Source organism: Prionailurus viverrinus, chromosome D2 (assembly GCF_022837055.1).
Source record: "Prionailurus viverrinus isolate Anna chromosome D2, UM_Priviv_1.0, whole genome shotgun sequence".
NCBI classification, from domain to species: Eukaryota; Metazoa; Chordata; class Mammalia; order Carnivora; family Felidae; genus Prionailurus; species Prionailurus viverrinus.
The window spans coordinates 55,583,515-55,610,968 of NC_062571.1; the positions used below are offsets into that span (position 1 = coordinate 55,583,515).

Consider the following 27,454-nt stretch of genomic DNA (forward strand, 5'->3'; position numbering starts at 1 on the left):
TCTCCAAGGAGGTAGGTTCCTTTCAGGGTACTTTGGAATGGGGCAAAATGATTAACCCATCAGAGATGGTGTTTACAATGAGCATTTTCTGCTCATGAAGTGGGACTAATTATATCTAAGTACATGCTTTATTAAAAGGCAGCTTTAGATTCAGATCATTAATATGTTGTGGAAAAAAATAAACTCCCCCAGTTCTCTCTGCCTGGCTTTCAAGTCCCCATATAATGAGTTCCCATCTTTCTTATCCCATCACAGCACCTATTTTGCCCATTCAGTGTTCCTACTACAGTCATGTTAGTCTCCCCACCCTCTGGCTCCTGGCATCACCTCCACCCTCCCACACTCCCTCCCCCCTATCCTGCTATGTTTAGCTCCAACCCCAGGAAAAGAACCAGGTTCTTTGATTTGAATGCTATTTTGCCATGTATGAAAGGTCCCCCCCCCCCCCCCCCCGTTTTTAAAACTCACACACAGATAAACTATCACGAGGTGATCACATGTCAGCTTGTGTGTGCTGCTGGAATTAGTACAACAAAGCTCTCAATCAGTTTTATTTCCTCTCACCACAGTGGAAGGAAAAATGCAGAAATGAGTGGTAGGGTCATTTGCTAGTGAAAAAAGGGGGACTAGGATTCCACATTCATATTGGAAACTGACTAGAAATAATCACTCTCCCCACTCATGCCCAGGCAAAGTGTGTGGCCCAAGGGAGTAGGGAGGGGCCGGATGAAATCCATAGACAGCAGTTTTCTGTGCTGAACAGTCAGCTGCTCTCAAGTCCAGAGGGCATCTATTCCCAAGTTCATCCAGGGGACAGCAGGAGCATGTTCCTTTTTATGCTGGGCCCATGTGTGGCTGTGAGCAGGTGGATGAAGATCTTGCAAAACTTCAGTCACGTACAACACAACCTGAAGGGCTGGAGGAAGGACTCTTGATGTTCTCAGCTTGAGAAGTAGAGAACCTTATGTGTACTTGGTGGTCTGCACAGTCCTAAGCAGAGAGCCAAGACAAAGATATTTGTATTGCTTTTGAAAAATCCCTTCTTTCATATACATTCCTTCAGTTAGGTCCTCTGTTATCCTGAATGCTCTCCTCTGGTCATGAGCAGGTAAGGGCCTATTTTGCCAAGATAAGTAGGCTGTCTCAGAACTTCCCATAGGGAAAACTAAAATCAGATACTTCTTGTTTCACTTGGTCTCTAGCTTGAGAACTCCAAGTACTAAGAGACACAGGATAAGGATGAGAGAGGCTGAACCTTTTTGAGAGTCTACTCCTCTGCTGAATGCTATTTTCAAGGGAAAAAAGAAGTTGAATGGTAGTTTCCAGTCTATTCTGGGTTGGCCCCTTGGAGGCTCTGGCTTCTGGGTAATGTCCACAAAAGTCACAACAGTTGTCAAAGGTACTTCTGTTACTTGGGAACCCTGCAGGAAGAAAATCCAGGACAGGTGAGTGCTTGGTATCCATTCATGCAGCTCTCTAACTTGACTGTTATTATCACTTTTCCTGAAAAAAGACCAAAACCAAATTGCTCTAAGCAAGATATACCTTTTTCTCATATTGGTGCTACATAGTTCTTGTTCTATAATATACAAGGAAATTAATTTCTTTTTTTTTTTTTAATTTTTTTTTTTCAACGTTTATTTATTTTGGGGACAGAGAGAGACAGAGCATGAACGGGGGAAGGGCAGAGAGAGAGGGAGACACAGAATCGGAAACAGGCTCCAGGCTCTGAGCCATCAGCCCAGAGCCCGACGCGGGGCTCGAACTCACGGACCGCAAGATCGTGACTTGGCTGAAGTCGGACGCTTAACCGACTGCGCCACCCAGGTGCCCCCAAGGAAATTAATTTCTTAGCAGCAGTCCATGACACCAGAACTGTGAACAGTTACACCTACCTAAAGTCTGAAAGACTGATTCTATAGTTTCCCCCAACTGGGGAGCTGGCTGATTATCAGAGAGGCCACATGGCAAAACTGCTGCTGTTACGCTCTTAGCAGCTTCACCTTATCAAGTCCCAGAAGGCTCCAGGCTCTGAAGCAGAACACATGTGGAAGGAGTAGTGGCAATTCTATTCTGTCTTCAATTGCAGAAAGAAACGTGAGACTTCAGGGAAAAACAAAGAACTCCGTAATGTAGATAAAAAGCCCTTAGAGTCACAGAATCCCAGGGTCAGAAAGGATCCTCTAAACCACGCATCAATTCAAGTCAAATGAAACAGATGCTCCCAGAAAGGACCTTGTCAAGCTGATTCAAGTATCTGGTCTAATATACATAGCTTTTGGTAGATGTCGTCGTAGCCTGATGACTGGAACATGTTTATCTAAAAAGAATTCCTTTTGTTCTAAGTCTGTACTTACCAAACTTCTAATTATAATTGGACAGTAAATAAATACCTTGTTGAACCAGAAAGGAGTATTTTCTCCACTTACCTTTGTTTATTCCAATGCTACATATTCTCTACTGTGGTCTTTGGCAACAGTAAATACTAGCTGTGGGAACACAACTTGGCTTAGAATAACCTTTCTAGGTACTTACAAAAATGGGTATGGGGCCAGTGCTGTGATAATCTTGCAGGTCATATTAACTCTTTGGAATCTTTTTTTAAACAGTGAAGTTCATGAGGGACTTGTCACAGAAATAATGTTACTTCTGAGCCACTGAGAGAACCATATATATTCCAGAACAATCAGTGTAGGCTAAAGCTGACGAGGGAATCCTGATTCCAGCCAGGCATGGAAGACTGGCTGAAACTAACCAGACAAAGAAAATGGGGAGGCCAGGATATAACATGGAGGCACGGATGAGGTAAGGATAGAAAGTGATTCCAGAATGACACCCCCCTCAGTGTGATTATGCAACTACTCCTTCCCCACCTCAACAAGAGATTGGACAATTACACAAGAGAAATTCTGGATTTAGGGACAGTGGGCATAAAGAAGGACAGAGTGATGTACGGAACTAAAAATGGGGAAATTCTTCTGTATAATGAAATCCCTTCCCTCATCTAGTTCCAAGATGCTGACAGATGGGTCTTACATCCATACCCTTCAGTCAGGAATCAAGAGGATCTTTTATGAAGAAAATGATCAGTTCCAGCAATAAGACAAAAAGATAATGACATCTGGCAGTTCTATAACCACAAAAGCAACTGCACCAAACTGTTCTACTGTGAAGGTCACCAGTCAGCAAATCTCACTCATGATGATCACAGAGCTTTCAATGAGCTTAACAGCTTACTTTTATGTTAGACAGCTAGAGATTGCCAGATGTATGGGGGAAGCTTCTCACATTAAAGAGAAAAACTGTACATGGGCGCCTGGGTGGTTCAGTTGGGTGAGTGTCCAACTTTGGCTCAGGTCATGATCTCGCAGTTTTTGAGTTCAAGCCCTGAGTTGGGCTCTGTGCTGACAGCTCAGAGCCTGGAGCCTGCTTCAGATTCTGTGTCCTTCTCTCTCCCTATCCCTCCCCTGCTCACACTGTCTATAAATAAATAAATAAATAAATAAATAAATAAATAAATAAACATTAAAAAATATATATATAAAAAAAAGAAAAACTGTATCAAATGAGAATAAACAAACTCAGAGGAAACAAAGAAAGATGAGAAGTTGTTAAGATCTTTACTTTTATTTTTTTTAAAGTTTTATTTAAATAATCTCTACAACCCAGCGTGGGTCTTGAACTCATGACCCTGACATCAAGAGTTGCAAGCTCTTCCAACTGAGATAGCCAGGTGCCCCAGATGTTTAAATATATAGAAGAAAAGGATATTATGAAATGAAATAGAAAATAAGCGCTCCTAAATATTAAAAATGTGAGAGCCAAAAAAAAATCAGTAAAAAGGTTAAAAAATAAAGTTGAGGAACTCTTCTAGAAAGAATAAAAAAGTAAAGAGATAAATATAAAAGAAAAAAAATCAGAGAACCAATCTAGTGACTCTGTAACAGATTAACAGGAGTTACAAAGAGAACAGAGAAAATAGTTGGGGGGGGGGTGGTCTGATTATTAAAAAAATAGTGAAAATTGAAAATTCTCAGAGTAAAAAAAAACCAAAATTGTTTGGTAAATTAAAAATGAATGAAGAAAAAAAACCTGTCCAAGGGCATAATATTACAGAAGCTTTGGACTACTAGGAGCAAAAGATCTTAAAATGGCTTCTTAACAGTATTGGAAACTAGAAGACAATGGAAGAATGCCTTCAAATTGTGAGTGAAAATCTAGAAGGCCTGGTCAGGTGACCAATCGTAATTGATATGATAATGATGATGGTTGAATAAAGCTATCCTTAGACATGTGAACTAAAGAAAAAATGTACATGTGCATTTTTTTTTCAGAGGTTATGAGATTTTGAGCTCCACAAAACAAGAGAGTAAACCAAGAAGAAAAAAGTAGTGTCTAGTAAACAGTGAATCTTAACATAAGAAGCAAGAGGAATTCTAGGATGACAGGAAAGGAAAGTTCCATAACAACTGCTGGGCAGTAACTTGTTTACACTACCTCAGGTAATAGAGGTCGCCATGAGGAAAACACATAGGAAAAAGTAGAACTGATAACATCATATGGCAAGTTCAACTGCTTAGAAAACTGCATTGAGAGAGATTTTACGGAGATGTTGGAGTGTGAGACGTTTTAGCCTTTAGCTCAAAGAAAACTAAAGCAATGATATATGAGGTAATAATTTCAGAATGAATAAAAAATTTTACAAAAATTTAATGAGTTGGCTCAGCATATTTATAAAATCATAATAATGAGACACTGAATATTGATTTAATAAAGTATTTTATTTTTAGAGAAATATAGTCTTTAAAAAAAATTTTTTTTTAATGTTTATTTTTGAGGGAGAGAGAGTACAGGTGAGGGAGGAGCTGAGAGAGAGAGAAACTGAGGATCCAAAGCAGGCTCTGTGCTGACAGTAGTAGAGAGCCCTATGTGGGGCTCAAACCCATGAACCATGAGATCATGACCTGAGCCCAAGTCAGATGCTTAACTGACTGAGCCACTCAGGTGCCTCTGATTTAATAAAATATTTTGATGTAATAAAATATTTTGATGTAAATAATAAAATATATTGGGAGAGTGGTGGGAGGAGAAAAACAGAGCTAAACTCATCTACCAAAACAAGAATTCAATAGATAACCTATAAACTCATGATCCAGGAGGTAATTATTCAATATTGCTTAGAATCAAGGCTAGAGACGATATAACATTTTAGTTCTTGTTAAGATATCCTCTTTTCTGGCATTTTTTTACTTTAAAAACATGTATTATTTTGATAAATTATACAATTACTAATTAATTTGATAATTTATACCATTATCCAGCATTAACCCAATCTGCAGGGGAACTCTGAAATATAAGGTAGGCTTCACGGTCCCAACAAGTTGTGTTGTCTCAACCCAAACAAAGTAAGGAAGCAAGGGAGGTGAGTTTTTCTTTTCTTTCCCTTTCTTTCTTTTTAGAGAGAGAGAGAGAGTGCCAGTGGGGTAGAGGGGCACAGGGGAGAGAGAGAGAGAGAGAGAGAGAGAGAGAGAGAGAGAGAGAGAGAGAGAGAGAGAGAGAATCTTAAGCAGGCTCCATTCTTCGTATGAAGCCCATTACGGGACTCCATCCCATGAACCATGAGATCATGACCTGGGCCAAAATCGAGTCAGACTCAATGGACTGAGCCACCCAGGCGCTCCAAGAGCTGGGATTTTCTATTCCTGTATCCTTCAGTCATTGGTTAAGGGCCATTTGGGAGATGTGTATTTCTTTTTTTTTTTTTTTTTTTTTAAATTTTTTTTTTTCAACGTTTTTATTTATTTCTGGGACAGAGAGAGACAGAGCATGAACGGGGCAGGGGCAGAGAGAGAGGGAGACACAGAATCGGAAACAGGCTCCAGGCTCCGAGCCATCAGCCCAGAGCCCGACGCGGGGCTCGAACTCACGGACCGCGAGATCGTGACCTGGCTGAAGTCGGACGCTTAACCGACTGCGCCACCCAGGCGCCCCTGGAGATGTGTATTTCAAGGCACTTTACAGGTAAAGTGGGTCTAGTAGCATGAGGGCAGTCTTTCACAACAGATATAACAAAACACAACAGAAAGGGGAAGAAAACCTTAGGCATACCCACCAAATTAAAAAAAGGAGAGGGTGAAAAATAGAAAGGTAAGTGCAGAAAGGAAAATTACATTTGGTAGTCAACAGGGTATCACATATAAAATAGAAAAGAAATGAATGGGATGCCCAAACTGAAAACATATCCATTATCCTTGACTCATTCTCCCTCAACCTCTGTATCCAAGCAATCAAGTCCTATCTGTGACACCCCTAAATCTCCTGAACTCTACTTCCTGCAGCCCTCACAGCCTCTACCTGGGCCCAGCTATCAGTGTCTCCTGATGAATTTCCATAACAGTATTCTAAATTTCACCTCAGTATTGTCCTTCACTTTCCATAAGCAGGGATGATGTTTATCTTGTTTACCACACTTTACCTAGAGCAGCAACCATGGTATTTGGCACAAAATAGGCACTCAATAAAGATTTTTTTTTTGACAAATGAGTAGAGGTATTTTGGATAGGACACTAATATAAAGTAACAAGAGATAATAAATCATAAAGAAAAAATTATGCCATAGCTATTTAATAGTAAGTACAAATCACTTTGACCCCTTATCCCTCCCACAACACCCTAATTAGGATCCTTAAAGTTTGTGATTCCTTCCTTCCTTATTTGTTTATAAACTAATATTTCAAATTAAATGCTTACTCTTCATATATTAAGAATATTGCCTCCATAATTGTGTGGAAGTTTGGAACAAACACAATCTAATGGTCCAATACTTAAAAGGAATTTGAATGCACTTATCAGGTCATTGGATAATACTGAATGTTACCGACTCATTTTAGAATTTGTGTTTCAGTACCACATGACGAACAAGGTTTTTAAGTTCAGTGTGTTATACATAAATTTTGAAGACTAAAGTTTTTGTATTTGCATTTTATCTTTTTTTTTTTAAGTTTATTTATTTATTTTGAGAGAGAGAGTGTGAGCAGGGGAAGGGGAGAGAGAGAGAAGGAGAGAGAGAATCCCAAGCAGCCTCCACACTGTCAGTGCAGAGCCCCACGCAGGGCTCAAACTCAGGAACCAAGAGATCAGGACCTGAGCAGAGATCAAGAGTTGGATGTTTAACTCTGGGTGGACTGAGCCACTTAGGCGCCCTCTATTTGCATTTTAAAAGTGATGTATAAGCAAAATTAGAGAATTCACTGTTTAGTGAATGTGTAGCAAGGACACAGGAAAAAAAACAATATTCAAAGTCTAGTCATCCCCTTTCTCTTATCAAAACAAACAAAAGACACATAGCCAAGTTAGCACAGTTCTTGTACTGTGGATCCAGTTCTGTTATGTATGGTTAATTTATTTCTGCCTTAAACTATCATATTTTATGATATTTACTTCAGAAATTACCATCAACAATTCTGTTTTAACACTTTGGGAGGTTTAGGAGCTTTATTTGTTTCAATCCAGTTTATATTGAGCGAAATCCTTTGTCCCCAAATAAGATTTACTTTGTAACAATATGAAAAGTTCAGATTAGGTTTTGTTTGGCTTTGGTAATAAGAAGTACACCCAATATATTACTGTATTACATCTTTATAATCACAAATTATATATATATATAATTTTTTTTTTATCTTTATTTTTGAGAGAGAGACAGAGTGTGAGCAGGGAAGGAACAGAGAGAGATGGAGACACAGAATCTGAAGCAGACTCTAGGCTCTGAGCTGTCAGCACAGAACCTGATGCGGGGCTTGAATTTACAAACGGCAAGATCGTGACCTGAGCCGAAGTCAGATGCTTAACTGACTGAGCCACCCAGGTGCCCCTAAACCACTGTATGTTAATCCTCTATGTCAAATCATTACAAATGAAAAGAAACTATCATTATTAGAAATAGAGCCATGAATACCATCCCTTAGATTTATGTTTTTGTAACTACACATTTCATCAGCTAGAACTATGAACTAGAACAAATTCATCTTTGCTCAAGTGTGTAATTCATAACTGAGCTCTGAGAGCTCTTTATCCTACATACAAGAACCTTGTCAGAAACATTTATTGCAAATATTTCCCCCTGATCAGTGGCTTTTATTTTCAGCTTTCCTGTGTCTTTTTAACTTTTTATAGTGGTATAATTTGTGTACAATAAAATGTACACATCTTAAGTGTTTGGTTCAATGAGTTTTGACAACTGTATATGCTGTATAGCCCACACCCAAAACAAGATCTGCAATATATCCATCATTACAGAGGACAATGTGTCCCTTGTGTCTCTTTCCAGTCTGTCTCCCAGAAGCAACCACTTTCTTTTATCACTAAAGATTATTTTTGCCTGTTCTTATACTTTGTATAAATGGAACCTTAAAATATTATTTTTGTGTGTGTTTAGATTCTTTCATTCAAGCCAAATGTTTCTGAGACTCATGTATACTGTTTTGTGTACAAGTAATTCATTGTTTTATTGTAAGAATTCCATTGTGTGAATATATGACAATTTTCCCATTCTCCTGATGATGGATATTTGGATTATTTTCAGTTTCGCGCTATTATGAATAAGGCTGCTATGATCATTCTTTATAGGTCTTGTTTTGGACATATGTTTCAATTTCCTTTGGGTAAATACCAAGGAGTAAAATTGCTGAGTCACAGGGAAGATGAATATGTAAAAGACTAAATGGTTTTACCATTTTCATCCCCATTAGCAATGTGTGAAAACTGAGATTTCATGTTATGTCTTATTGATTTTAGTTATTCTAGTAAGTATTATACTTAATTTCCTAGTGAGTGCTATCTCATGGTTATAATTTGCATATCTCTAATGACTAATGACTTTGAGCAGCTTTTCAAGTTTACTGGCCATTTGTTTATTTCCTTTTGTGTAGTATCTGTTCAATTTTTCCATTTTTAGTTAATTAATTTATTTATTTTGGTCCTTGATTTATTTGTAGGCATTCTTTTTATATTTTGGATATTAATCTTTGGTCAGATAATGCACTGAAAAATATTTTCTACCAAACGATAGCATGCATTTTCATAGAGGTGTCTTTGATTAGCAGTTATTTTAAAGTTTGATAAAGACCTATTCATCAAATTTTTAGTTTTATGGTTTGATATTTGTTTCTTATTCAAGAAATAATTGCCTAATTTAAATGTGCAAAAATATCCTCCTATGTTTCCTTTAAAGCTTTGTGACTCTGGGTTTTATATATAGGTTTACAACGCAAGCATAAGTACTTTTTGTGTATGGAGTCAATTCATTTTTTTCCCCTATGTTTATTCAGTAGTTTCAGTTTTATCCAGTTGTTTCAGTACCAACTATTTTTTAAAAAGTCCTTTTCTCATTGAATTGATTTGATGTGTGGATCTATTTTTGGACTCTATTTTGTCTCATTGGTCTATTTGTCTTTCCTTAAAAAAATTTTTTTTAATGTTTGTTTATTTTTTGAGAGAGAGAGAAAGACAGTGTGAGTGGGGGAGGGGCAGAGAGAGAAGGAGACACAGAATCCAAAGCAGGCTCCAGGCTCCAAGCTATCAGTCAGCACAGAGCTGAACGCAGGGCTTGAACTCACGAACTGCGAGATCATGACCTGAACTGAAGTTGAATGCTTAACCAACTGAGCCACCCATCCACCCCTATCTTTTTTTTTAAAAAAAAAATTTTTTTAAATGTTTATTTTTGAAGGAGAGACAGAGCATGAGAAGGGAAGGGGCAGAGAAAGAGAGACACAGAATCCTTAGCAGGCTCCGGGCTGTGAGCTGTCAGCACAGAATTCAGGAACTTCGAGATCATGACCTGAGCCGAAATCAGACACTCAATTTACTGAGCTACCCAGGTGCCCCCATTTGTCTATCCTTATACCAGTACTACACTGAGATTTAGAGTATATCCTGACATCAATAGTTAAGTCCTCCAACTTTGTTCTTCTTTTTCAAAATTGTTTTGGTTATTCTCTTTGCATTTTCATATAAATTTTAGAATCAGATTGTCCATTTCCACAAAAATACCTGCTAGGATTTTTGGGGGTTTGCATTCATTCTGTTAGATTCATTTGGGAACAGATTATCTCAATGCTGAGTCGTCTTCTCCATGAACATGGTATATTGCTTCATTTCTTTAGGTCTCCTGAAATTTCTCCCTATAATGTTTTATAGTGAATAGGTCTTTTGCTCTTTTGCTAAATTGGTTCCTAAGTATTTTATATGTTTTCCATGTTATTGTAAATGAAACTGAATAAATTCATCTTTAAAATAACATCTAGTTATTTCTAGGTGTTTTCCTAGTGACTTTAAGAAAGTTTAATTACAGGGGCGCCTGGGTGGCTCAGTTGGTTAAGTGACCGACTTCGGCTCAGGTCATAATCTCGCAGTTTGTGAGTTTGAGCCCTGTGTCGGGCTCTGTGCTGACAGCTCAGAGCCTGGAACCTACTTCGGATTCTGTGTCTCCCCCTCTCTCTGCCCCTCTCCTGCTCACACTCTGTGTCTCTCTGTCTCTCAATAATAAATAAATGTTAACAAAAATTTTTTAAAAAGGAAGTTTAATTACAAAAGCAGTAAATTATAAAAAGTTAAGACTATTGGTAAGTAAAAATGAGAAATAAAAACACCGTATTTCCATCTCTAAGAATACCAGTAATAACATTTATGTCTTGACCTACACATACCTAGATCCATATATATGTTTGTTTTTTTTTTTTCAACGTTTATTTATTTTTGGGACAGAGAGAGACAGAGCATGAACGGGGGAGGGGCAGAGAGAGAGGGAGACACAGAATCGGAAACAGGCTCCAGGCTCCGAGCCATCAGCCCAGAGCCTGACGCGGGGCTCGAACTCACGGACCGCGAGATCGTGACCTGGCTGAAGTCGGACGCTTAACCGACTGCGCCACCCAGGCGCCCCCATATATATGTTTTTAACCATGTGAAATCACATTGTTCAGGCTGCTTAGAAGTTTTTTTAAAAAAAAAGAAAAAGAACCTCTACCTTTTCCTGTTAGTATTTCTTTCTAAAATGTAGTCCATACTCAAGTTTCCCAACTATTACAAAATGTGATTTACATTGTCCAAATCGGAATCCAATGCAAAAAAATGAACTGTATCTGATTGTTTATTCATGAGTTTCTTTTAATCTAACACAATTAAATATGGTGATTTCTATTATGATGATTAGAACTTATTCAACTATAAAGCATATTGTAAATATCCATGTAAAGGTAATTTTTCCTCATATAAGTACATAATCTTTAAGAAGTTAGCTGGTACCTGATATTAATATTATGATTTTGGGGGTGGGGGAGAGGGGAAAGTGGGTGATGGGCATTAAGGAGGGCACTTGTTGGGATGAGCAATGGGTGTTGTACGTAAGCCACTTTGACAATAAATTATATTTAGAAAAACATAATTTTAGGAGAACTAATGATTTAAATAAAGTGAAGTTAAGGAAATAATTTCTAAAAAAAATAATGAATTATTTATGTACAATACTCTGCTAGATAATGCACACATTAGTTCTCCATGTTTTTTGGGGCCAAATATAAATTTGAGGGAGAAGCCAATGAAAAATTTTAAATTCCCTCAGTATTTTAAAGATGTCAGTGAAATTATCAAGATTTTCAAATGAGCCAAACAGAACTAATACGTTAAAGAATAAATGTGGTTAAACATTATGTATCAGGGAGACACCTCAAGTAGGTATACATTTTAACATACGGAACAATGAGCATAACTTTCAAAAGTTCTTTAAAAAAGGTAAAAAGAAAACAACCCAGTCAACTAAGTAAGGTTCTTCTATAAAGACTATTAAGAAGTACAGAAAAGGGTCAAGTGCTTCTATAGTCTTATCATTCGTTAAGAGATAAAGGCAAATGGTGGTTGATTGATCCCTGAAAAGGAAAGACTTTGGTGATAGAAACTTTACAGACTGTCACAGTGATCCAATGGTGGTGATATTCTCTAAGACCTCAATAGGTAAGAGAAATCCCAATCCAGCTACTTCCTAGCCCTTTCCTTTAAAGCAATTGTTTCTAAAATCAAGTATATTTCATTTTTATTTAATTTAGTGTTCTTTACCTTTCCTAGTATGGATCTTGGCTTGGCTTCAAGAAATCAATAAATCCCTTGAGAAAGAATATTGCATGTCTGTGCATTTTTCTAGTAAGTGAATAGCTTTCAACAGATTCTTAGTGGGGTCCATAAGATTAAAAACCACTAAAACAGGGGCGCCTGGGTGGCGCAGTCGGTTAAGCGTCCGACTTCAGCCAGGTCACGATCTCGCAGTCCGGGAGTTCGAGCCCCGCGTCGGGCTCTGGGCTGATGGCTCGGAGCCTGGAGCCTGTTTCCGATTCTGTGTCTCCCTCTCTCTCTGCCCCTCCCCCGTTCATGCTCTGTCTCTCTCTGTCCCAAAAACAAACAAACAAACAAAAAAAACCACTAAAACAGATTGGGAGCTTGACTGGCAGTTATTCTAGCATATGCTATTTGACAGAGATATAAAACACTGCCAACTTTCAGTTATAATGAATAAAATAAATTAGTAAATAAAACAATACAATTAGCTTTAAAACGTAGTCAGAGATGTATTTTCTTTTTTTCTTTTTTTAATTTTTTTTTAACCTTTATTGATTTTTGAGACAGAGAGAGAGAGAGCATGAATGGGGGAGGGTGAGGGAGAGAGGGAGACACAGAATCTGAAACAGGCTCCAGGCTCTGAGCTGTCAGCCCAGAGCCTGACGTGGGGCTCAAACTCACGGACTGTGAGATCATGACCCAAGCCGAAGTCGGACGCTCAACCAACTGAGCCACCCAGGCACCCCCAGAGATGTATTTTCTAAAAGTGTTTTTCAAATTGCAAATTATGACTCATTAGTGTCTAGCATTAAGAAAAGAACAGAACAGGGCACCTGGGTGGCTCAGTCAGTTGAGCGTCCGACTTCGGCTCAGGTCATGATCTCGCAGTTTGTGAGTTCAAGCCCCGTGTTGGGCTCTGTGCTGACAGCTCAGAGCCTGGAGCCTGCTTCGGATTCTGTGTCTCCCCCTCTCTCTGCCCCTAGGCCACTCGCATTCTTTCTCTGTCTCTCTCAATAATAAAAAATAAATAAACATTAAAAAAAAAAACCAGAATAAGCTACAACAGAATAGACAACATCACATTGTGCATTGCATAAAAACATTGTTTTATATTTCATTTTTATATATGTGTGTGCTAAAAGGTAGGTTGTTGTAAAATACATAGAGACTAGTAATTTCAGTTGCTTCTGTGGAAGGGGCAAGTTTCTCAAGTCAGCCCTTAAGGTGAAAATTTTTTTATAGTCACAATTCCCTTTGCAAATCCTTTAAATCATCCTAAGTAAAGGTACATGATTTGGTATAACCCATACCACTTCCAGTAAGTTCAACACAGTTAATTTTTGCATCATGACTGGAAGAGATATACTGTCTTCAGTTATACATGAATGAAGCACAACTGAAGTTTTCAATTGTCAACCAATTAGACCAGTTAGATGTGACTGACTGCAAAGTGTGATTTTGTAGAGGGGGCAAACTAACCCAAAAAGCCAACTTCTACTAAATACTAGAAAAAAGATAATGATTAAAATATCTAGATAAGAGATAAGCCACTGGGTAGCTTCCATGCCTAGGAGAACAAGAGATTCAGAAAGAACAGTCCTGTGGGTATCTTTCCAAACTTGCAAATAAATACAGTTTAGAAAAAGAAAACCATATGTTCAGTGTAGGATCTCTAACTGATTAAATGAAGCTTATAGAAGTATTGCTATGTTATTCAGTAATACAGAGAAAAAATGGAGTGCCTTCACTAACAGTTTCTGGTAACCTGAGTTTTAACCCCATTTATAGGCATAGAGAGCTAAGGTACTCAACTCTGTCGTAAGAAGGAGCTACAGATATTTTACTTCTGGCCTACATGCAGTCTCTAGTTCATTTCTTTTCTGGGATGTAAATGCAATGACATATAGATAATAATTCCAGTGAGTTTTAAGTATCATTAAAAGTTGATACACTGGCATGCCAATTTATATGTGAATCAGTTCACCAGATCTTAATCATTTCTCTGTTTTTGCAATTTTAAAGCTAAGGATTATATACTAAAACCAAGGCAGATGTTAAAGTGGCTTAACACACATCATAAACAATAGGTATATGTTTACTGCACTACTAAAATTATTTATCTTAATGGAATGCAATCAACTAAGAACTGATGAGTACAAACTAGCCACAGCAATATCTCTTTAAGCAATCAACAGGCTCACAGACTCTGATAAATGTGTGACTATCATACTGAATGCACAGTTATGGAAAATGTTCTCTGTGCTTAAATCAACTGGTATAACACTGGTATGATAATTTTTTTTTAAAGTTTATTTATTTTGAGACAGAGACAGCATGAGTAACGGAGGGTCAAAGAGAGAGGAGACAGAAACCTAAGCAGGCTCTTTGCTGCCAGTGCAGAGCCCAACAATGGGCTCGAACTCACAAAACCATGAGATCATGATCTGAGCCGAAACCAAGAACTGGATGCTTAACCAACTGAGCCACCCAGGTGCCCCACACTGGTATGATAATTGCAATGAAATTAACCTATAAGATAGTCTGGGTTCAGGAAATTAAAAAAGAAAACAAACTGGGGAAAAATATATACACTATTTATCATGACAACATGCTAATTTCAATCATCAGGCAGGGAGGTTGACTTGAAAGTTGTATCAGCTCTCTCTAACCAAATGTTGGCTGGTAGCATAAATTGGCTCTCAATGTTAAAAAGTGACCTGCTTCTCATATAGCTGGTAAGACCATCTAGGCATTTCAAGGCTTAGCAGTACTTTATGAGCCATAACTTACCTTTATAGACTGGCACTGGTATAGGAATCGGGCTCCTGACACATGAGCTTGTGGGTTGGACTGGAGGCCTGTATATGCCCACAATACCTGGATCTCCAAGGAAACTGGTATGACACAGCAGGAAGTACAATGCATAGCCTGTAGAAGGGTAAAGAAGCATCTGCTTGAATTGCTGATGGTTGCCTACAGTCAGTTACCATGCATTAAGTAGCCATTGTTTCTTAAAAATTATACACAACAAAGGAGGTAATAGGACTTAGAGAAAGAACACAAAAGTTCACAATAGACCATACTATTGTCCTTGATCTTAAAAAAATTAATATTCTAAAATGGAAATGACTAATATAGAGATTAATAAAATGTGAACCCACGTACAAGGGTTATAAGAAGTGCTCAGTAGCGGGGCATAGTCAGTGCTGTGGACTGCCAAAAAAAAAGCCATTTCTGGCTGAGGATGGCTTCACAGGACTGGGATGAGTAATGTGTGATTGGAAGAAATGGTGATTAAAGGAAAATTCAGGTAGAGAGATGGCACATAAAGAGGTGTGGAACTAGGGGTGCCTGGGTGGCTCAGTCGGTTGAGCGTCCGACTTTGGCTCAGGTCATGATCTCACGGTTCATGGGTTCAAGCCCCACATCAGGCTCTGTGCTGACAGCTCTGAGCCTGGAGCCTGTTTCAGATTCCGTGTCTCCCTCTCTCTCTGCCCCTCCGCCACTCATGCTCTGTATCCTTCTGTCTCAAAAATAAACATAAAAAAAATTAAAAAAAAAAGAGGTGTGGAACTAGACCAGCACATGATGTCATGGAGGGATATTCACTGATTAATTTGAATAATAGTTACTGAGTGTCTTCTATGTGCCAGGCATGATGGAGGCACTGGCCTTGAGCAGACCACTTGACTAAAGCAAAGGATTTGTACCCAGAGCAGTGAAAGGTAAAGGAAGACATTTCAGGGTTAGATTATGAAGTCCAACTCCAGGAAGATTAATTCCAAGAGGTAAGAAGGATTGCCGGAAGTGAGGACATCAATCAGGAGGTTACTATAACCTAGCAGACACAAGGCACTATCCTCAAATATGCCTTGTGCTTTCCTAGCTTCATACCTTTTTAGAGTAAGGCTCAGACACTGGCAATAATAATATAGGAATGGGGGGAGACAGACCATATTTAAGCTTACTTTATTCAGGAACTAACAAACTGTTTCCCAAAGTGACTGCATCATTTGCAGTCCCATCAATAATGTCCGAGGGGTCCAGTTTCCACACACCCTTGCCAACACTCATTAGTGTCTCTCTTTTAAGAAAAGCCATCCTCATGGGTGTGAAGTGGTATCTCGTTGTAATTTTGCATTTTCTTAATGGCTAACAATGTTGAGTCTTTCATGTGTTTGTCCCAAATATTTTAAAACATCTTTCTTTTCATTTATTCTACATTAGGAATACTTTCCTATGTTGTCAAATGTTCTTCAAAAATGTGATTTAAAAATACAAATTGTAGGCTTAAGGCAAAAAAAAAAATAATAAAGAGTAGTTCCAGCATAATCTGAACCTTGTCACTAACCATCCTCTTCCTGTTCTCAGCTACAATCACCCCAAACCACACTTCCTCTGTAGGGCTCTGTGGGAGATTTACAAGAACTCGATTGGACTTCAGTTGCCCAAAGCCTGGATCAAGTACACGTGTTTACTTACCCCAAGACTTTTTAAAAGGAAAGAAGTATATAAGGAATAAAGTCATAATAGTGCTGCAGAAGAGAAAAGGGAACTTTCAAAATAATCTCTAAGGAGAAAGGCATTTCAAAGTCTGAACCAAAACTGAAAGGTTAAATAAAAAAAGTAAATTGATATCTTTCACAATATAAAAAAAAAAAATACCAGAAACAAAGTCAAAAGACAAATGACAAACTGGGAAAAAAAATCTGCAAATCATACCAAAAGAGTTCATTTCTCAAATTTGCAAAGATTTCCTATAAGCCATAACACAGTAATTCAGTAAAAATGGACAAGGAATATAGATAGATAATAGTGAATAAAATACAAATTGTTCAACCATATATCAAAATACTCAACCTTACAGTGAGAGAAAAATAAAACTACACTGAGATACTAATTTTCACTTATGAAAAAAGATTAAAAATTTTTATGACATAGTATTAAAGAGGGTTAGGGGAAAAAAAGCAGTGTCACAGATGAATGATGGGACTGTAAATTAGTGCAACCTGTATGGGGAATAAATTGATGATATTTATTAAAATTTTAAACGCATATATCTTTGATCTAGCAATTCTACTTCTAGAAGTTATCATATAGGTTTAGTCTCTCATGTATGAAATGTTGCCTGAACCAGGATACAAAATGCTGCACTGTGTATAACAGCAAAAGACTGAAAACAACTTGAATGTCTACCAAAAACTCTGCATAAATAAATTATGGTTCGTCCATGTAATGGAATATTATGCAGCCATACTGTGCAATGAATGAGGAAGCACATTATGTACTGATATGGAACACACTCTATGACCAAGTGAGAAAAGCAAGGTGTAGGACAGTGTCTACAATGTTATATCATGTGGATAAAAAAAGTACAAGAGTATATACTTGTGTGAGCATGCAGTATCTGTGGAAGGAAACAAACTAGTAATTTCAATTGCTTCTGTGGAAGGGAAGAGCTGTCTGAGACACAGATTTTTATTTTGTACTTTTTGAATTTTTAGTCAAGTATACGTATTATACAGAAAAATAAACAAAATTTTAATATATATATTTTAATACTTGATCATTTTTTTGAGAGAGAGAAAGAGACAGAGCATGAGTGGGGGAGGGGGAGAGACAGGATGGAGACACAGAATCTGAAGCAGGCTCCAGGCTCTGAGCTGTCAGCACAGAGCCCATTGTGGGGCTTGAACTCACAGACCGTGAGATCATGCCCTGAGCCGAAGTCGGACACTTAACTGACTGAGCCACTTGGGTGCCCCAACAACTTAAAATTTTAAAAGGAAATAAAATTAAAGGTACAGCTAAGACTAAAGTGAGAAGATAGGGGGTTAGGCAAAAGAGGAAGAAGACAGAAGAGTATAGCAGATTTACTTATGTCACTTGAGCTGGAGTCCAGAAACACACTTGCTGGCACTGATCTAGTGGGCCACCAGGAAAAGTGCAAACAGAAACAGCTAAGTGAGTTTCCTTCTAGGGAAGGGGGTGTTGGGGTTTTCACTCTTCATTGAATACCATTATATACATGGTTTGAATTTTTAACCTATTAATGTATTTTTATTAAATATAAATATGTAAACTTTTGTAACAGAAAGAAAACACAATTTCAACCTCAAAGAATCTGTGTTGATCAAACATTCAAGAATATAAGAGAATATCTGAAATATATACTTTCTCTTACCATAAGTAAGGTTGATTTTGAACCACAGAACAATCTCTAGATTTTCTACCTTCAAATTTTTTTCCAAGTAAGGAAAGTAAGTTAGGTATAAACCTAACCTGAAATAATAACTTCAAATGGCATGATTTTTTGTAGTCTTCCTTTTGTGACAACCGCATTACCTTCCTTCTATGAGGGTCACATCATCTAGGAAACAGGGCTGGTTTTAATTTTAATATCCACAATTTTCAAACAAAAGGGGCAAGTGAGTTTCTGTGAGAATGTATATTTCTCTCCTTACTGAAACACTGCAGTTCCTGCTGAGAATCCTTGTCCACTCTCTCTTTTGGGCTGGGTCAGCGTTACCAAAGATGGCAACATGTTCTGGGCTGGTTTTTCCATGAAGAGTCTGATAAATTTCCTGCTGTAAGTGGCTGCAGTCCACCTTTTTCAGCCTGAAATGAAACACCATGGAGGCTGGAGTTCAATGCTAACATATTGATCCAAACGTTAAAAATAATATTATAGGAGCACCTCGGTGGCTCAGTTAGTTAAGTGTCCTACTTCAGCTCAGGTCATGATCTCACAGTTCATGGGTTCAAGCGCCACATCCGTTCTGAGCTGACAGCTCAGAGCCTAGAGCCTGGAGCCTGCTTTGGATTCTGTGTCTCCCTCTCTCTCTGCCCCTCCCCCGCTTACACTCTGTCTCTTAAAAATAAATATGTTAAAAAAATTTTTTTAAATATTACAAAATAAATTGGAAGAAATAATCCTTATTAGTAGGTATAAGAGACTGTCAGAAAACTTTTAGCAATATTACTATTATATAGATTATAAAACTACTCCTAACTAGCACTGTCATTCAAAATATAAAAGTTGTCCTTATCAACATATTCCCTACAGAGAGAGGCAAAATTGTGGGAAATGATGTGGAAGCAAAGAATTACCTGAGCTTGCATCCAGATATTGCATTCACTCCAAATTGCACTTCATGTTTCTTAACAGAGCAGATTCCATCACCCTGGCTCTGCAAGAGGGTCATCTGAGGTGGAAAGTGATGGTCAAGGAGAGTGTAACAGAAGAAAAAGAAGGCAGATTGGAAAATTTATGCTCTTATTATTCCTTTAACACTATATTTTACTATTATCATAACATTGTTCGAGTTACAAATTTGTTTTTTCCCTCTAGTAGTTAAAAAACACAAGAGACAATTACTATTTTCCCCCAAATGTCTACCCACACACCAGTATATAACTATTTCCTTAAAACAAACACTTTCAGCTTTTGGTAGCAACGACTTTGAGAATATAATGTATTAATGGTTTGGTAAAGGAAGTCCTGAATACCTAAAAAAATCAGGGGACCTCAGAATTGGCAAACCAAAAAGATCAGCAGCTGCAGCTTTTCTGCAAGAGACTACCCAAGTCCCAAAAAGGATACAGAGTGACTTTTATCACCAGTTAGGGCCAAAAGTGGCTTCCCGACAATATAGCCAGGATTTCCACTTCTAGGACCAGTAAGAGAAGCAGCTGTGCTCTGTTGAAAAGCCTGCACAAAGAACGAAGAAAAGTCACTTGCACAGAAAAGCACACTACACTGTGTGGCTTCATACCCTTCTCTATGGCATTGCAGTAACTTAGCAGCACTGAACAATCTGGCTCCCTCACACAGTGGAGCATTTTGCAGAAATTTCTACTCCCCAACATCTTTTACTTTTTCATTCACTAAAATAGGTCCCAAGGGGCGCCTGGGTGGTGCAGTCGGTTAAGCGTCCGACTTCAGCCAGGTCACGATCTCGCGGTCCGTGAGTTCGAGCCCCGCGTCGGGCTCTGGGCTGATGGCTCAGAGCCTGGAGCCTGTTTCTGATTCTGTGTCTCCCTCTCTCTCTGCCCCTCCCCCGTTCATGCTCTGTCTCTCTCTGTCCCAAAAATGAATAAACGTTGAAAAAAAAAATTAAAAAAAAAAATAGGTCCCAAGTGATCTGCATATTGAAATTCACTGTATGCTACTCCTACCAAGGATTACAACCAAGGATCTACCAACCTTTTGTTTCTCAAAAACTTTTATCAGTTAAGGAATTTAAACTTAATTTAGAAATATCTTTTAATTAATATAGACGTTCCAGTGATAAACTGTGAGAGACATGAGACTTGATTGATCATTTGAGGGCAGAGTTGAGAAGAAACCAGATTCTGCTGGGGTCAAAAGAAAGTAGAAGAAAGCCAAAAGAGTGGGTGATGGGCATTGAGGAGGGCACCTGTTGGGATGAGCACTGGGTGTTGTATGGAAACCAATTTGACAATAAATTATATTATATATATATACACACACATATATATGTGTGTGTATATATATATATGCGTATATATATACATATATATATATATATATATATATATATATATATATATAAATAAAAAGAAGAAAGCCAAAAGATCGTGATCAAGATTGGAAAATTAGATTAAGTGGGAAATGAATAAAATGCTAAATGTCATCACATAATAATTTGACATGTTTATAAATACATACAGGCAAAAATTCATTATAAGCACTTAAATAGTACAGAAATATAAAAAGTAAAAAACAAACAAAAACTTGCCAAATGCCCAGATATATAAGAAAAGCTAGTTAAAGAATTTCTGTGGGAGGTTGCCTGAGTTTATGATTCAAAGTGACTATTTAAAAAAAGAGTTTGGATTTGAGACTAAAGTCCTGCTTCATTGGGGCCAGATAGAGAGTCACAGAAACTTTACTGGATAAATGTTGTTGAATCTCTATCACTTGTAGTTAAATTATGGAATAGCAAATGTTGAGGCCTCAGTTGACAGACTGAACTAGGCCTTCATATTCTTAATCTATTTTGCATGCATCAGAGAAGCCCAGGAACTATTTCTAACCCACTATTTCTTGCCCTCTCAATCCACTATAGAAGAAGGGCCCTAACCCTGAAGCGAATGAGGAAATGTTGCTGTAAGGAAGTGTCTGGCTCCACAGTCAGGTTGGTTTGTCCAAAACTGACAGAGACTTTCTGGATTCCAAAAGTCCCATTGGTCTCTATCTCATAGATGACCTGAAATACAAAAGTAAAATCAATTAATAAAATTTATTTATTCACTCATTTATTCATCTATTTAGAGAGTGCATGTGTGAGAGGGGGAGGGGTAGAGGAAGGAGAGGAAATCTCAAGCAGGCTCCATACCCAGTGTGGAGCCTGATGTGGGGCTCAATCTCATGACCATGAGATCATGACCTGAGCCAAGAGTTGATCGCTTAACCAACTGAGCCAACCAGGTACCCCTAAAAATTATTTAATGGGCCAATTATACAGAAGATTTTATGTCTTTAAGAGTTTTATTATAACTAAATGAGTGTACAGCATAGTGAATACAGTTAACAGTAGTATATTTATATTTGAATGTTGCTGAGAGTAGATCTTAAGTTCTCATTGCCGGAAAAAAATGTGTAACTGTGGTAATGAATATCAACTAAACTCAACTGGTGATCATTTCAGTGTGTGTGTGTGTGTGTGTGTGTGTGTGTGTGTGTGTGTATGAAATTATCATGTGGTGTACTTAAAAAAAAAAAAAAATATATATATATATATATATATGAAATTACCACCTTGTGTACCTAAAACTAACACAGTGTAACATATGAAATTATCATGTGGTATACCTAAAACTAATACAATGTAATATGTCAATTATATCTCAATAAAAGGAATAACTGAACGAGGGAAACTAAACAAGTAATCTTAAAAATGCTAAACACAAATACCATGAAAAGATAAAGTAGACTTCATATTATATCTACACATGCAAAAAGACACTGGATCTTTGAAAGGGTTTTGAAAGGGTTTGAAAGGGTTTGAAAACTCTTTGACAGGGTTCATGGGAGAAGTGAGTTTATGGTAAGGATCGAAAGGAAAGAAAAATGAGTTCTGATTGTGTGCAGAGAAGATGAGTAGAGAGGGGAGCATGGAATGGACACCAGGTTTACTTGATTCTCCCAATGTCCGAGGATGAATGAAGATAGTAGCTGGAAATGGAAGTCATAAGCAATTGAAGGTAACCTTAGATTTCTGAGAAGACTTTAAAATGATGCTTAAGACAATACTTCCTTCTGTAGCTTGATTAAAAGGGAGAATAGAGGAAAAGAAGTGGACTCCTCTATTTCAGATTTTCAGATGATACTAGTTTTTTTCAGGAGAAGAAAATGTGGTATGAACGATAATAAACCGCCAATAGGTAAAGGTAGAAAAGTCAGAAGTAATCTTAGTCTTTTGGGTGTGAAATATGGGAGAAAGGCAGCAATGGAAACTGAAACATGGTAGGAGGAAGGTGATGGGCTCAGTTTTTGACATGTTAAGTTCCATGCACAAAAATTCCTATGTGGTTGGTCTGGTACTTAATGGAAGATGAGGCACCTCTGGTAATGTTGATCAACAACCAACAAACAGTCCAGAATCTGAGATCAGCGTCCTTACCTGGGAAACCACATTCTGACAAATGTTTCCAGACAAGAGAGGAGAACCAGCCTGTGAGACAAGGGTTACAGGAACCTGGAACTAGCAAGGAGAAGAAGTAAATCAACTGAGATTGAAAGCAGTATTTTCTCTTCTAGCTACATATTATATTGAAATGAGTATTTTTCATTTTTCATCACCACCTTCCTCTTTCCTTCCCATTGCCAGCCTACAACTTAAGATAAAAAAAAAAAATCATTTTAAATCAGCACTTCTCAAAACGTATTTCTCAGGTCCTTAATTTTACTGGATATAAAATAAAGGTTCTGTGGTCAAATAAATTTTAGGAATACTATATCTGGTATTCCCCTTAGAGAGTACCAGGGTCCTCTAGCACATTAAAGACTCCAAGAAGACCGCTCTAAATATAATGTTTAACTTTACTTAACCCAATGTTTCTGAAACTTATCTAACACCTTGTGAATTTTTATTTCATGTGATGCTTATTAATCATAAAGAACTTACATGGGAAAATGTTTTACGTCCACACCTAACAGTTTGATACATCACACACAGATTTCCTTTCACAACTACAATCTAGACTGAAACTGCCTCAGATGCAAATGGACCAAATAGTCTCCTTATTTTTTCCTGATAAACAACGTCATACCTTCGTATTCTGCAGATCAGTCATACCTCTTGGAACCTAGAATAAGAGAACAGCAAGAACCGTGAGTGTGCATAGACCTCAGAGAAAATTTCCAGGAGCTTGTGGTTTCACATGTGGGGAGGAAAAATTAACATATTAGAATGATTCTTCTCTTCCACCTGACTCTTCTTAATACTAAAATGCCATGAGTAAAGCTGAGGGGAGATTGGACTGTGACACGCCTGCTCTGAGCAGAGCTCTACTGAACGGCAAAAGCAAGAGGTTTTGGTGAAATAGTGAAATGATATCCCCTCCCACCGTCCAAGCCAATCCCATTAGCCAGGAGGGTAGAATCTCTTATCTTGGATGCATATCCTCAATTCTTCCATCTGTCTTTAGATGACAGGGTTTTTGGGCCCTCTGCCTTTTTTGTAGCTCTTAGGCATTCTGACGTTCAGTTCAGTGCTTTTCCCACAACCCAATGGTGGGAAGCATGTTGACTTGGAGGGTAGGGACACCACCTTTAAGACTGTGAAGTTATAATAAGACGCAGCATTGAGGGCTGGATCCAAGGTGCAGCTATTTGTCAGGTTCTTGAAGAAACGAGCACAGGTTGTACTTTTACTCTCCAGGAAACCTTAGAACACAAAGAATTAAGGGAGTGATAAAAAAGAAAGTCTATTTTCTTTTTATTTAAAACAACTTTTTTTAGGGTTTTTTTTTTTAAAACGATTTCTAAGAAAGCCTATTTTTCATTTTTATTTTATTTAATTTTTTTTAAATGTTTATTTATTTTTGAGAGAGAGAGAGAGAGAGAGTGAGTGGGGTAGGGGCAGAGAGAGAGGGAGACACAGAATCCAAAGTAGGCTCCAGGCTCTGAGCTGTCAGCACAGAGCCCAAAGCAGGGCTCGAACCCATGAACCATGAGATCGTGACCTGAGTCGAAGCTGGATGCTTAGCTGACTAAGCCACCCAGGCACCCCCAAGAAAACCTATTTTATTTTATTTTTTATTTATTTTATTTTTTTTTTTTAATTTTTTTTTTTTTCAACGTTTATTTATTTTTGGGACAGAGAGAGACAGAGCATGAACGGGGGAGGGGCAGAGAGAGAGGGAGACACAGAATCGGAAACAGGCTCCAGGCTCCGAGCCATCAGCCCAGAGCCTGATGCGGGGCTCGAACTCCCGGACCGCGAGATCGTGACCTGGCTGAAGTCGGACGCTTAACCGACTGCGCCACCCAGGCGCCCCAAGAAAACCTATTTTAAATTGAACAAAAATGTTGGCACTTTTGTTTTGGACTCACCTGCAGGATTGCTCTCAGCACAGAGCCCCCCAGCACCAACTCCGGCAGGCTGCCTCAGCAAGCTGATTACAGACCACTTGGGGAAATATGTCAAAATGGGGTCCCCAGCCTGAATAAAGTACAGTAGAAATTTATCCACAGTGAGATTGGACAGAACTCTACCAGAAAAGAAAAAGTAGAAACAAAAATTAACTCAATGACTTGTTAATATGGACAATACTGCCTTCTAAAAGAGTTGACAATGGTTTACCTAGTTGCAGCGGGGTACCTCAAAGATACCCCGTCAATTGTCAGCTATGAGGGGAAAAACCACACCAAACAATCCCATCCCTATCCCCAGGCTCACCCTGTAAAAAGGTGGTGGCGACTGGGTTTGGAATGTTGAAGTGAATGATTCGCCTCCAAACTCTGTAGCCAAGGCCTGGAAGTTGGTTGCATTGACCTTTTGGAGCTTCTGGAAATAGTTTAATCTTGCTAGAATGTTGTTTTTTTTTTTTTTAATGAAAAGGGGTTTAGATAAAAGAAAAGCATTTATTTTAAAATATCTGGCATGCCAAGTAACTACTTAAAAAAATATTCTTATTGGGGCATAATATATACATAGCAAAGTATGCAAATGCACTCATCTTAAGTGTAAACTCAAAAGATTTTTTACATATTTATATACTTTTATTCCTGCTACTCAGTGTAAGTTATAGAACATTTTCCCAGAACACTCCTAATCAATAACACTCCACTTTCAAAGACAACAAGTGTGATTTTTATCGCCTTCTATTTTATGTGTAATCTGTTAAAGGAATTATTGTTTTACTATTGACATCTAAGATAAGAATACGGCCAATGAATACCAGTCAGTTCCACGTCCTTAATGCCAGGAATGTGAGTGATTAGCAGACTGCGATGAAGACAGGAGGTTCAATAATGTTCACATTTGCCCCATACCAGATGAGTCTCTAGTACAACAAAAAGGTACTGTTTCCGTCAGAACATGGCAAAGCTAGAGACAACATTCAATTTGTCCTCTCCTTCCTGTTTCTTCTTCTTTTTTTTCATGTTTATTTATTGTTGAGACAGAGAGACAGAGCATGAGTGGAAGACGGGTAGAGAGAGGGAGACACAGAATCTGAGGCAGACTCCAGGCTCTGAGCTGTCAGCACAGAGCCCGACACGGGCCTCGAACCCACGGACTGAGAGATCATGACCTGAGCCGAAGTCAGAGGCTCAACCGACTGAGGCGCCCAGGCGCCCCATCCTTCCTGTTTCTTCTAAACCTCCACTGACCAGTCCTGATAATAATGTTTCCACCTCTCAAGTAATTGGCTTTATGTTTCCCTCCTTTCACTTCATAATGTCTACATTTAAAATTTCAGACACTCCAAAGGGGTATATTTTGTAACAATTCTATAACTTATATTAAACAAACATGTAAATCTATCTAAGTTCCTGTAGCCAGCTCCTTATGTCTAACAGGGATGACTGAAATTAAAGTTTTGTACAGGTTTTCTGATCCACAGCCAATAGGGCATAAGAAATTGCAAACGTTCACTACTAAGAGAAAGAGAGGGAGCAGGTGGAGAGGTACAAGAGGGCAGATGATGGAAATTCAACAGAAAAAAAAAGTTAAAAAAAAAAGTCATGTTAGGTAACATGAACAGCCAATACATTTCTACTCACAGTTGTTCACAAGGACACAAAACTGCCTTACTCCACCTGAATCCATGAAAACTCTCGAAGGAAATGGGGAATTACTCCTGAAGATAAGAGAGTTGTCCACACACATCCAACTCGAAGACCTGAGAGGAAATAGGACGAAGAAGAGATACATTTAGAAGTGGAGGGTTTGGCCCAAAGGACGTGCCCCATGGATGTCAGTCAATGCCTAAGAGAGGCCTCCTTGGGCATCCATAGGACAACACAAAGGTCCTATTCTATCGGAGGGTCCTACTCTAGAGAATCCGAGGAGTAACTTCACTCCTGGGAAAAACCAAGGTAATCCCCCTTACAGAAGTGGAAGTGGGGGTGGAAGGCAGGAAGGATAACTCCTCCTACTTCCAAACATGACTTATTACAATTAGACCCTACAGGGTCTCAATCTCCTTTAGGATTCTACCGGCACACGGCAGCTCACCTCACGCTGCCCGGAAGGCAGAAGGAGAAAACTGTCCTCGGATGGAGAAGGTAGCAGTCCCTGTCGCAACAGCAATTTATGTCGCAGGTACCAGGAGTCAAGTCACAGACACAGACCGGTAAGGCTATGAAGGTAAAGCAGAGGGAATGGGGTGAGGACTCCCAAACTTCCGAGCGCGAATTCCCATCTTGCGACAGTCCCACTCCTCACTTAGTGGCAATCCACTTTTTCCACAGAATTTTAGATCTAAGGCAGTGGTTTTCCATCCCCACATCTCCTCCCCTCACCTGGGAAGAGGTCTACGGTCCCATTCTCAGGTGCAGAGGGGGTCACAACCGTAGGGCCCACCGTAGAGGTTCCAGGCACAGGCCAGGGAGTTTCAGATCCCTCCGAGGATTGAAGGGTCCCTCCAGGCGACGCTGGCCCCACGTCCGAAGGGGTGGGGGCAGCCCCTGACGGAGAGGAAGGCTGAAGCCAGACGCCCTCGGGAACCATCAGGAAGAACACCTGCAGTAGCATGAGCTGCGAGATGCACATGGGGGCAGTCAAGACCCCCACGAGTTTAAAGTGGGTTTCAGCGGTCCCGAGGCGCGTCGGGGGAGGATGGTGGAAGGAGTCGCATCGCGTCTGACGTC

At 38.7% G+C, this 27,454-nt stretch overlaps 1 protein-coding gene across 2 annotated transcripts; it reads right to left on the bottom strand.

The window, feature by feature from the left end:
• Nucleotides 1–538: 538 nt before the first annotated feature.
• TCTN3 (tectonic family member 3) lies at nucleotides 539–27,454 on the bottom strand. Of its 2 annotated transcripts, XM_047826047.1 has the most exons (14): nucleotides 27,107–27,454; nucleotides 26,820–26,943; nucleotides 26,366–26,484; nucleotides 25,038–25,165; nucleotides 24,692–24,800; nucleotides 23,907–24,022; nucleotides 23,407–23,442; nucleotides 22,758–22,838; nucleotides 21,216–21,341; nucleotides 19,712–19,819; nucleotides 19,219–19,313; nucleotides 18,573–18,726; nucleotides 14,899–15,036; nucleotides 539–1,421 (listed from the first exon to the last, which is right to left on the bottom strand). In XM_047826047.1, exons 1-14 carry the CDS (start codon nucleotides 27,354–27,356, stop codon nucleotides 1,188–1,190), a joined length of 1,818 nt encoding a protein of 605 aa, XP_047682003.1. In that variant the 5' UTR covers nucleotides 27,357–27,454; the 3' UTR covers nucleotides 539–1,187. The 2 variants fall into 2 exon arrangements, with proteins under 2 accessions (XP_047682003.1, XP_047682002.1); XM_047826046.1 differs by lacking the exon at nucleotides 19,712–19,819 and having other exon boundaries at nucleotides 27,107–27,449.

What these genes read in the sequence shown, in the direction of transcription:
- TCTN3 (XM_047826047.1), bottom strand. Translation starts at nt 27,356, where the DNA reads ATGTGCATCTCGCAGCTCATGCTACTGCAGGTGTTCTTCCTGATGGTT. An exon ending in CTGGTGATAAAAGTCACTCT is followed by an intron (nt 19,314 to 19,711) that starts GTATCCTTTTTG and finishes TTTCCACCTCAG; the next exon opens with ATGACCCTCTTGCAGAGCCA. An exon ending in ACCAGTGCCAGTCTATAAAG is followed by an intron (nt 1,422 to 14,898) that starts GTAAGTTATGGC and finishes TTCTTCCTGCAG; the next exon opens with GGTTCCCAAGTAACAGAAGT.